Source organism: Platalea leucorodia (assembly GCF_965183815.1).
Source record: "Platalea leucorodia genome assembly, chromosome: 1".
NCBI lineage: Eukaryota > Metazoa > Chordata > Aves > Pelecaniformes > Threskiornithidae > Platalea > Platalea leucorodia.
Genome location: NC_138823.1, coordinates 128914433 through 128926897, shown reverse-complemented (window position 1 = coordinate 128926897; position 12465 = coordinate 128914433). Strand labels below are relative to the sequence as shown.

The following is a 12465-nucleotide window of genomic DNA, read 5'->3' as shown; positions in this document are numbered from 1 at the left end:
AAACGCAGCAATGCTGAAGTCCTGAGAAAGGCATTGGGATGAAGGGTGTAACATTTTCCTGGCACCTGGTGGGGGTAATGGTAGACCAACATTTGGAAACTTGTATGCACTTGTACTAATCATATTACTGTAAAGGAAGGACACAGCTGAGACCAAAAGTGCATTACAGCAGATGGCAATCAACATAATTTAGGGGTTTGAAGAGATTATTTCTGAAGGACTGTTATTCAGGCCTGCCCTATGAAGTTTAGGAAGAGAAGACTAACAAAGAAAACTCAAAAATACACAGAGATATCTGTGAGGATCTAATAATACCAGGGATTGTGACAGAAAGGATAATAACGAACTCAGGAATAAGCTGGCTGAAGTATTAATTGTAGTAAATGTAAATACAAGAGATCATGAGGGACCTATCAGTTCAGGATGGATTTTTATGGAGAATGTCATTTTATGATTAAAGCACTGTTTTAGAAATACAGTATCCTCAAATCAGGCAAGGTAAGAATACTTTTCAAGAACACGAGAATATTACTTTTAATTACATTTCTGAGAAAGACTGCATAAGGACATGGGAATTTTGCTATACTGTTTTACCACCACTGCTACAACTAAACAATGGTGCATTCAAGTCCCTGCTTTCTGAAAGTGAAGAGCAGTACAAGTTAAGTTACCACTTTTAAAACATTCCTTTAGCCTATTTAGGGGCCCCTACACCAGAGGCAGCCAGACTTTGACACAGAAGAAACTTATGCTGGCAACCAAATGAAAGGATGCACAAATACTTTATGAAATAAATTTGGTGGCAGACAGAAATGAGGCTCTTAACCACAGCGGAGTGACCAACGTTTCTTTCATGAACAGAGTCCATCCCCTGCCATTCCCCAGTCCTGTTACTCAGCTAGAATGGGGAAAGCTACTAAACCAGAAGGAAGATGCTCTTGCAACAGTTTGGTAAAGAATAATAATAACCGTGCCAACCCATTGCTCATTTTTTTCTTGAAAAGGAGTAAATTGGTGTATAAAGGTAGCTCGCCCTTCCAGCAGTCCCTCCTCTTACACAGAAACTAGATTTTTGTCTCCTGTGTTCATACTCAATGGACTGCTGTTTTTTGACGTCTCTTCTTTATGCTTAGGAAGGATGTAGCTGCCTAATGGCTTCTCCACTAACTTTTTTATGGGTGGGGTTTTTTTTGTTATTTGGGAGATGGAGAGTTTGAAACAGCACCATCCACCACTACTCATCTTCACACAGCTTCCATTGTCCTAAACTGTGATTGTTACTCCTGAAGCAGAAACTAGGTAGACCAATATATAAAAAAACTACTACAAAAGAAAAGAAATCCACTTGATTCGTCTACTGGGAATGCTCCCTAAGCATTTTCTTTTCTTAAAATGCTAGAGAGAGAACGAGGGTAATCAAATCTAGCCATTTACAATCCTAGATGTACAAGGTGATGCCAGCAAGTAGACTGGTATTTTGATTTGACTGGTAGCTAGATGCTCTTGCATATGCCAATCTGCTGATTTCCATTTCTGCAGAATATTTTAAAAAATTCTTCTGTATCACTTACCTTCTTAACCATCACAAAATAAATCAGCATTGTTCCTTGGTACATCTTTTGAATGACAGTAATTACTCTTTGCATTTTTAAGTCTGTTATGAGTTACTATGGTGTTAGTTCATACACACCTTCTTTTCTTAGTAGAATAATAGAATGCAGTATTATAGTCATAACTTGGCTGGTCCTGCTACCTACATGTAAAAGTAAGGCTTTTACTTGCATTACAGTGAATCTCCCTTACCCTCCTTCCCACCTTCATTTTTAAAAGCTTCTCACTTGAGATAGAAAGAGATGGTGTTTGGTTCCAGCTCAAAAGTACACGTTTCTAGACCGCTGAAAGAAAATCCATTCTGAACCTCTCAACTACCGTAAAAAATAAATCAGGTGATTAATTAGAAATGTTGATTACTAATGAGTTAGGACTAACTTAACAAAATCCTTCCCTACTTCCCTTGTAAATCTTGGAAGTTCTTATGCAACAGGCAAAAAATTATATTTAGACATTATAGCTTGGATTACTCTCACCTGACTTTGGGTGACTACAGTTCAGTTAGGTCCAGGTGAGCTGGAAGCCTTTTATAATTACTGAAGAAAAACATACTTCTCTACAGTGTGATTCATCAGACCTATACTAGACATTTACTTTAGGAAGAGATGATTTGTGCCCTAGGATTCTTCAGATACATAGACTCTAAAGGATTATTAGCCCAGTTGTGAGAATCTATGTTTTACAAATCTAATTATTAGGTGAGAGAAGGATTCACAAAATGCATATAAACACACACACACGAACAAACTTTATCACAGTTCCCTTTAGGTAACAGAATTCTGAAATTTAAAACAATTTAAACCAATACCAATTTTAAAAGCATATTTCTACCCACTTTTCCCATCTATTATTACTACACTTCAGAGAATTCTAATAAAAACATTATAGAGTAAACTTTTTACTGCTTTGATAGACGGCACTCTGGTTTGCTACTCTGTGTGCAGTTAGCATCACTCTCTACGGCATTATTTACTTGATGCTCTTGGATAATGGAGTACTGAACTCAATGACAAAGAATATAAAAATATTTGTTAAATAACAAAGAGAAGCTAGAAGGTGATGATTATGGTAACTGAATACAATACTAAATTATTTTAACCTTTAATAAAAAGCATTGTAAGTTAAGGACAAATTTTTAAATTGTAACTCCAGGAATTCACTTCAAGAACGGAAATGAAAAGGACAACATTAAAAAGAGGGTACTTACATTCCAAAGCCAAGGAATGTAGAACTTACTGCTTCTTACACTAATGATAGTTTACAAACAAACAGATACATATGTATACATAAAATGAACACTATGTTTTATGATTAAGCAAACAAGTGTATATATAAATGCATGTAGTTTATCAAATAAATTCATGTTACTTTGATAAATTTTGCTCCTTCATTGCTTAACTTATTTGGATATTGATGACACATAATGGATGCTGCTCTTGGTTCAAGTAGACATTATTTTGTATAAACACATAAATGGAAATTTCTTTAGTCACTGTTACTGATATTAGTGAATATTACTCACTGTGAGAGCCTGGACTTTGTGCATATATATATATATTTTTAAATAACAGTCTTACATCCAACACAACCTCCATACAACTTTTCATTCTCCAATTACAGTTTAGATACGTATATATTTTAAACTTAGAACATCCTGAGCTGTTTTCTTTAACAAACAAAAAATACCATCTGTGAGAATGCACATGAAAGCATGCTCAGATTTTAATTATACATCTCATGGCAAAATGCATTCAAGAATGGGTCTAGGGACGGACATATAAAATATTCCAAAACCAGACAGCAATGATTTCTTCTGCATGACTTTGTTTCTGTAAATTAAAATGTGTGTGCATGGGATTTGTAAAATCTATGACTATCACCACTTTTTTCAAGTTATAAGGAAAAATATTTGCAATACAGTAAAATTTCACATGGTAGCAAACCAGTAACTGAATTTAATTAGATTTACACATCAGTCAATGCTTCCACTCTGAAAAGAAATGGTTTCAGGAACTGAGTGCTAACTCCAACAAGTTCCTAGACAGGAATGATCTAAGGGCCAAGAAGATGAAAACATAATGACAGTAATATTAGGATAAATTTTAAAAGGCATATGTGACAAATAACACTAGAAAAGTGACAAATAAAAATAGAAATGCTTAAGTTTTCTAGATGAGTGACATTTCCCTTACTAATTACAAATTGCTTTTTTTATTACTGATTGAATAAGTGTTAAGAATTAAAGAAAGTCATCTGTTCAATCTTTCATTATGATCATAATTTAGTTACAAGACCTTTCAGTTTCTCTTACCTTCTCTTTGCTTCATATGGAAAACTCGACTTTAAATTTTACATAGTAATACACTTCCTAATATCTTAATTTAGAAGAGCTTTTCTTCAATGATACCAATAAATCTCTGGGGTTTAATGTTTAACTGAATTTTCTCGTTTTTCACTCCAAGAAAGCTGTATTTTTATACATTTAATGTATGTTTCTACACATTCATGTTCAACAATCCTGACATTTACACTAACCAAAGTCAAGAAAACACAATATAACGTATACCACATAAAAATGCAGAATCTAAATTTATATATAGAAATTTCTTTAAAGATATACATACGTTCTTGTCACATCTTGTTCAATCATTGCTCGAAGCTCTTTATCCTGGAAAAATTTATTCCAAAGACTCTGAAATAAGGAAAAATAATTGTATGAAACAGAGACTTCTACTAATACTTACGGCTTATATACTACATCAGCAAAGTACTATACAAATATTAACTAATTAATCCTCAACATTCCTGGTAGGTAGGTATATCAATATTTTATGGGTGAAAAAGAATGTTGGTGACCAGCCTAATGTATCTGGGAAAGTCAGTTCAGATCAGAGATGAAAACATTCAAGTTCCTGGATCCTTGTTCTAGGCTCACTCCATTTGCTCACTGGATGGTTGCAGGTCTGTGAGTTACTTGTAAGGGGTCTATGAAAAATATTTAGAAAGGCAGAGTAAATTCAAACTTACCAGAACCAGCAGCTCAACTGAAAAAAAATTCCGTAGTTCACTCAAGGGAAAAGGTCTATATCGCCATACTGTACTACATTTCTCCTATGAATGTACGGACTCTAATTGGAAGCTGCTGTAATTTCCATACTAAGAAATTGTCTGGAAGTAAGCTAGTTTGTTTTAGTGGAGGCAAAATTGAATAAGGAATGTATGATGATCAAATACCTATTATGAAAATGACATTATTCTAATGGTACATATACACAGTGCAGATCAAGACTGGCCATTCTAAGAAAGTTCTGATAGGGAAAACCAAGGTACTTAAAGCTCACTGTCAACTATTCAAATAAAAAAGTATTAAATAAAAGAGTTTGAAGTAGGTTTAGCTTCTATATCTGTGCTTATGGCCATTTCCATTCTTTCTTTGGTTTCTGTGCCTTGTTTACCAATATTTTGCAAAAGCTAACCTGAAAGAAGTCAGCAAATGTTGTTTGTATGCTCCAGAAGAAGTATTGTAAAGCCTATTCTTTATTGTAAAGGGATGGTAGCTTGGCCATATTGATCAAAATACAGAAGGAACAAAATCTATAGCAGTCTTTTCACGCAGGTTAGTTTTCAGATAGCAGCAGTGTCAGTGAATGAAATACTGTACAAAGAGAGTGGCTACAATACTTCCAGAATTTCTTGCTCCCCTGTAAACAATTCATTGCCGTGATGGCTTATGCTCCACAGAAAGAAAAGAGAAAGTAAATTAATGTTATCTAGGAGAAGGAAAGTAAAATAACAAAAAAGAAACTGTTAATTAGCTTCTATATTTGTGTTACAAACTATGAAAAAAACCCCAAACTTTAGAAGTATTTATATCCTTGACAATGCCTTAAGTAAAACTATTATCCTTTTAACTCGTAGCTCTTTTCATGCAGCTAGATCACATTTTGAAACTCGCCTGCCCCTGCTCCCACCCTGGTCCATCAGAGCAAAGGACGAAGGAAACACAGTCTTCATTGCGAAAAGGAAGCAAAACCCGGGACACCGAAAGGATAAAACCTTAAGTCACTACAGAGGCTCAGAGGCACTTTGCTCTTCATTCCTACGCCTGGTTTGGCCCATGGCTTTGTTTTATAGATTAATCCCCTGCCATGTACTCTGACATGTTAACCTTTGTCTTATATCTCCTAAAGACATCAAAGGCAGCAAGAAAGTTGTGCCACTGTGTATAATCACAAACTACGGCAGAAACACTTTAAATCTTTTACATTTGACACAGCTTTCTGTCCAGCTGGATACAAGAATGGTTTGATGGCATGCACAGTCATACCGGCTGTGGAGCCACCAATGTGTCTATGATCTATGCTTCCATGTTTCCACAAGCAAACCCATCACTCCTTCTATGATAAATATGAAGCAGAGTACCACACTAAATACAAACAAAATATGGGCTTCCATTTTTGTGAACAAAATGGAAACACAAGCAGTATCAAAGATACCTGCGACAGTCTTTCCAGGTGTAAATGTCTTAAATGCAGCCAAACAAATCATTTTCATGGCATTAAGTTATTTTGAAAATGTGATAAAAAGAATTTTCAGAAATGGTAACATAATTAATGCAGAAGCTTACAGATATGTGCTATAGAATACCTAAGAGCTTTTCAGGTATCATAAAATGCAGCATAAAAAAAAAAAAAAAAGCCTACCTAAAATTAAGCTCCCAGATCTGCATGTAAAACCTCATCAGAGGGTCACGACTTTGAAAATATCAAGCTACTAGGTGGTCCCATTAATTTCAGCGAGAGCTGGATACTCTGCAGTTAATGACAGTCAGGCCAAATACTTCTACCACATTTTCAGTATTTCTTTAAAATCTGGATCTGTCATTTTGCAGCTGGCTGCTTTTTGATTAGAAAAGAAACTTTTTTTTCTTTTAACTGTATAAAGAAAAAGAATTAAAAACCTTGGAAGAAATGCGTATTTTGCAGCCTAGTGCTTTAGACATTAACTCAGCATGTAGACGACTCAGACATACAACAATTCTATTTTTGCTGGAGAAAAACTTCCAAGGCTGAACAGTCTTCCAGAGGAGGGTTCTTAAGTATTTGCTGTTAACAGCATTCCCTTCATATTGACTATTTAAACACTCCTTCAATTAGAGCCATTTTGCATATAAAATGAAAACACACAGCAATAAAAAAGTGTATCAGTCAAAGAAAGGATATGCTGTGAAACTAGACATATAGTCCAGCACCAATTTTTTGTTCATCACAGCCTTCCCTATGATAAGCCCTGAAAAATCAGATATTAACCTGGAAACGAGCATTTCTGGTTGTTCAGCAGAGCCTGTGAACCACTGTTAACACAAATCAGTTAGGAAATTTAGGAGGGAGATTTTAGCACCTGCCATTTTTCCTTCTTCAGCAAGAACTCACTTGTGTCAGTATGATGATGATGAGAATTTTAGTAGCACATATGTTGATAGAACCAAGGGTCAACTTACCCCCTCGTCCTGAGAGAGTGGGTTGTTGATTATCAGATCTTGCTGTCCTGCTTTCCGAGGGTTTGTAATGTGCTAGGTAAAAACAGAAAAAAATCAAATCCTCTTCTGTTATATCGTAAGTATTAATACCTATGTCAATGCATGAGAGCAGAGAACCTATTTTGTACCAACTTACAATTTCTTTGATCTTATTGTAAGAAGTTCTTAAGTCTGAAGTGGTTTTAATCCATTGACTTCTGTCTTGGGGTAGAACTTCCAGAAATAACTATCAACAAAACAAAACAAATCCATTAAGTTTAATCAATTTAACATAGCTTTTCATATAAATCCTACCAGACAGCATAAACCATCTCAGAAAGGAGGAGCAAGTACTCTACACATAAGGAGGAAAAAGCAAAGACCTATAAAATACTCCTGGCTTTAGTACTTTCCAGTCAATAAATAAGAAGCTAGAAACAACAACAGTTCTACAGTAGTAAATAAAGCATTAAAAAACCCTCAAGCCACAAACTCAAGCTTTGTAAACCGTCACAACTTCAGTAAAGTTGATTGAGACTTCCAAGGCAGAAACAAAATGCAAAGAAGAGATGAAAATAAATATACAAAACTTGAAGCTATTTACATAACTCTGATGAGCTAATGCAACATGCTTAAAACCAAACATGAATGAAGAGCAGAAACTAAGCACTCAAGAGATATACCCTACCTAAGGAACGTGGAAAGGGAAAAATCTTAGTCTATAGAAAAGTAACATGTTCTAGAATTCTGCAAGACAGAGTTGATTTTGCAAAAAGTCCTTGAAAATGCCTACATCTCAGTTCTTTCACATTTCTGTTTAAAAAGGGTTAGAAAGAAACCTCTGTAGGAAAATACTATTTAATTGCATATAAAATAAGGAAAAAACCCAGAGTATTTTCTTGCTTTTAAAATGTTTTTATTTACACATTATAAAGTGTTATGAAACAGTAAATACTGACAAACAAAAAACATTCCCAAATTATTAAAAACACTTAAGTATTTCAGAACTCAACAAAAAAATTTATAATATTTTTAAAGCAGGCAGTCGAAAACAGAGCCCTAACCCATACTGGGACATACAAATAAAACTAGCCTTATTTCTAAAATAAAACCACTCCTTGATTTAATTAGTGGACAGTCAGGGACTTGATGATGTTGTTAGTTCAGGGTTTTGAGTTATGGCCTCCTAATACAGAGGCTCAAGAAGTGCACTGATAAAACAATGCTTGTGGCATATATTCATCTAGCCTCCTGAAGAAAGTATTTTCATTAACTTTAAATTTGTTCAATGTCACATATATTTCAAATGTCAAGCTTCAATTTTCAAATTTCTTTCATTCATATACAAAGAGTATTTTCATCTTCCTTTTGTAGGTCTTTGTGTCAAAGTGAAGCTTGAGAAATTCCAAGTGAGGTCATTTAAATTACCAGTGTTAACACACAGCATCTCTGCTAGGGAAATGTGCTCTACTATCAAGGCTAGTGCAGAACAGAAGACATGATGCCAGTGCAACAAAATTCTGTTGGACTTCACACAACATCTCAGTATTACTTTGCTTTCTTTCTCTCTTCCTTCCCCTGCAACTTTTAAAAAATCCAGTAAGAGACCTCTGAGGACCTGGTATGTTTTAAGATGGGAAGACCTGGCTTCCCTCTCTGTCCAGTCATTACCACATCGATTGGTCCTCATTTTCTCAGTTCACTGGGAAAAGCTGCTAGCTGCTAGCAGAAGCATCAGACTGATTTTAAAGGAGTCCCAAGTTCCACAAAACATAAACTGTGAGACAAACTGCCTTTTCATTTCCAGTGCACGATTTCACTGCACAGAGACCGAGAAGAGAGATGGCTGTGTGGCACTCAGTTCTAAACACACCACCCAGCACAAAGAGATTCTTTCCTAGGAATCTTTTGCTATCATCTGCAATTCAGCTTTAAGGCAGCTCAATATGATTAGCAAATGTCCTATGAATTATAAAAATGAGTAGGAAAACATTGGGATGAAGTCTCTTGGAAAATTCATGATTCTTTGCATCAATAATCTTCCAGCGCATCAGGTAATGTGTTGATATATTGCAACCACAAACTGTAAATAAATATTTTCTCTTCTTACCTTCCAGCAAACACTACGGAACCTGCTGCTTCTCAGCTGCCCATTAATCCCCTTCAGCCGTATAGTTGCCAAGTAATTGTTGTTTACAAATAGTTCTTCCCATTCTTTACTGTGTGCAAAAGCAAAAGGAATGAACATTTAAACAACAACAACAAAGTCTTAGCTGATTTAAGGACTATATGACACTACACAATTTTGGATAAGCAGAGGAAAGGAACTTTTTTAAATGTATGTATTTAGTTGTGTACCATTTCTAAACGCATGGCTGTCTTTTTGGACACATTTCTTCTTTGGATTTAATGAATATGTAGATCGCTATAATTATGCCAGCTACTGAAATTCATAATGTCTATGGAGGCTATTCCATTTCCTCTAAAATGTTGGTACTGCAGTTCAGTGAATAAACAAGAAAAATGAATATTAATATAAGCACATTCATGTTTCAGCTGTAGACAAAGAAGTACCTATTCCAAAAATATGCAACAGAAAAGTACACTGTTGACTGTATTAGCTCCTCACATGACATATTTGCTTAAATGAACCTTCTTTTCTTCTTAATGCCAAGCTGGGCAGTTAAGCATAATAGAAGATGACTTTCTTTAACATTTAGTGCTATTTACTATTGAAATCACTCCTACTTCTTTCTACATGATCAGTTTTAAAATTTTAACAGGTGCTAGCAAATTTAAAAAAACATCAAAAAATTAAAAAGCCTCACTGTATAAACTGTTAAAGGCAAGCTTGAGTACTTTGCAGTACCTATGGCTGACTAGATAAACAACCTAAATATGCCTCCCAGGCATGCAGGCACCAGGGGCCTAACACCTGTGCCTCATTAATATACAAGTAAATCTGCTCTACTGGGAAACAATTGGAAATTAATTGTCCCAAACCATCTACTGAGTTTGAATAAAAGAATTAAATCTATATTTCCTGCACCTTCTACTGAAACGAATCTCAAGAACAGGATAAGCCATTTGATGGTCTTAGTAGCCCAAGACTTGCTCGCAGACTTTCTGCAACCACTCTAAAATCCAAAGGGTAATTTCAATGTAAAGAGCTGGCTTATGTGCGGGGAAATGTGTTTCAGATTTATTTTCAATGCATGTCCTTAAGGTGAACATCTCCCTGTCTCACTGTCACATGGGAGACTATTACTTCTCCCTGGGAGACCAAATGAAACCAGAAAGAGGGAAGCTACTATTGTGACTCCAGGGTAAGATCTCACCAGATTTCCTTTGCTAAGGGGGGTCACAGAGTGGGTTATACTAAATACCAACAAACTCTGGTTTTGCAAACTGCCCTAAATACATGCAAGCTAGAGTTAGATAGTTTTCAGCCTTTTAAGCTGAGTTGTGAGGGTGACTTTTTTTAAACCCTGTTTTAGATAAAACTTATTCAGTTTCAGAACAGAATTATATGATACAGTTGCTGGGAATAGTTGGGGAATGGACTTGGCAAGCCAGGAAACGACGGTCCTGTTCCTCTGAGACAGGAGTGAACTTACAAGCCACACTGAGACCAGAAGCGTTGTGTTTGTGAATGCATCACCTTTCAGCTAGGATTGTTTTCTAAAAAAAATGGGTGTTTACTTCTGGGCCTTGATTATTAACTACTTTGAAAAGCGAAGGTACTCCAGATAAGGACATAGACAACTAAAGTAGTGTTAGCTTGCAGGGGTTAGGGCTGCTTTCAGCTTCTGCCAACTGCCAATATTCCCAAGTGACCAAAATAGCAGCAAGTAACTCCAATGGTGTGGGGTAGCTTCCTTCCTTCCTGCCACATCCCCCACTCTCCAAGTCAGAAAGACTATCTGGTTATTTCACTGGCTCCCTGTCTCCCATACATCCTCACCTTCTGCAGTGAGCTGCCTACGATTGTTTACCACGATTCTGTCTCCTTTAAATACAACGTATGGTATATAGCAGACACAGCTTGAGAAAAATCTGGCCCTTTCTTTCACAGTCATTTATACTTCAGTAACTACAGTATATTATGCCTATCTAAATAACCCTCCTGTTTCTATCATGTATAATATTCTTCGTTTGCCATTGTAAATTTTGTAGCATCATTGGCCATTATAACTACTGCCAAGCTGCCTCCCTGAGGTAGCGATGCTTCAAGAGTGACACATTTCCCTGCGCACACAACAGGTCAGACTCTGAAGCTATGCACATTGTTCTGCAAGTGGATGACATTCCCACAACGCCTTTGAAAATGCCGGTATGTCAGCTGAGTTAGCAAAAGGTTTCAACTAGTGTAACTGTGAATAGAAGGAACAGAGAGGAAAGAAACTCTTCAGGTTATTTGTTTCACCAACTGCTGGGAGCGATTGCTACACAGTAAGAAAGTAATTTCAACACTTCTTAAATTGTATTAGTGCAGATACTACGCTTTGTCTTTCTTTTCTTTTTTTTTTTTTTTTTTTTTAATTTGTAATGCAATTCCAAACACGTTTTGAACAAAATTACATTTAAAACAGCCAAAAGAAATTTGGCAAGATCATATCTCCTCCACATCCCCCCTTGGCTGCTGGGATCACTAAAAAGAAAAGTTATGAGCAACTGAAAAAAAAAAAACTTGGAAGCTGGAATCTGCTTCAGTTTTAGTAGAGCTGAATGATACCTAAAATCGTTTCTGAACAGCATTCACGAATTCATTTCTCAAATATTTTGAATGAAGGCTAATAAATAAGCCTTACAGTTCTAGAGACTGCTTCAATAATGTGTCGTATCAACAAGCTATCAACTCTAAAAGGATAATTTTTAGTATTATATAGCCCTACTCTGTAAACTAATATCTACGAGCCTTGTTAACCCGAGCTTGCAGAAAACTCATCGGTCAAAGTGAAATGAGTAATGAAGATTGGAACTCAAGTCTACCACATCCCATTTGCTTCACTGAAGTGAAAGACTTCAGGAGCCAATTGGAACCACTTAAACTATGAATAAGCACATGCAATTGTTTTTAATCAAACTAGAAAATTAAATGCATAATCATGTGTTAATACCACCTTTAGGTTGTACAATTAAAATAAAGGCAAATGCCAATGTTAATGTTTTCTGGTTGTTTTGTACATATTTTTCATTTCATTTTCTTATTTAAATATCCCAATATACTATCGTACATATTGTAAAGTTTTCATAATATATGGCCTGCACAAGGAAAAAGTAATTGGATTAATGTTTTTTTCCGAAACTTAATTTCACATGCTGTATCTATGCAG

At 35.7% G+C, this 12465-nt stretch overlaps 1 protein-coding gene across 2 annotated transcripts in view; it reads right to left on the bottom strand.

The window, feature by feature from the left end:
• The window catches only part of TBC1D5 (TBC1 domain family member 5), a 321760-nt gene that overhangs the window by 140073 nt on the left and 169222 nt on the right, over positions 1-12465 (bottom strand). For both annotated transcript variants that reach the window (XM_082307468.1, XM_082307469.1), the window contains 4 exons: positions 9240-9348; positions 7287-7376; positions 7112-7183; positions 4236-4303 (listed from right to left, as the gene is read on the bottom strand). In XM_082307468.1, the coding sequence (XP_082163594.1) occupies positions 4236-4303; positions 7112-7183; positions 7287-7376; positions 9240-9348 (339 nt within the window). The remainder of the gene's footprint in view (positions 1-4235; positions 4304-7111; positions 7184-7286; positions 7377-9239; positions 9349-12465) is intronic.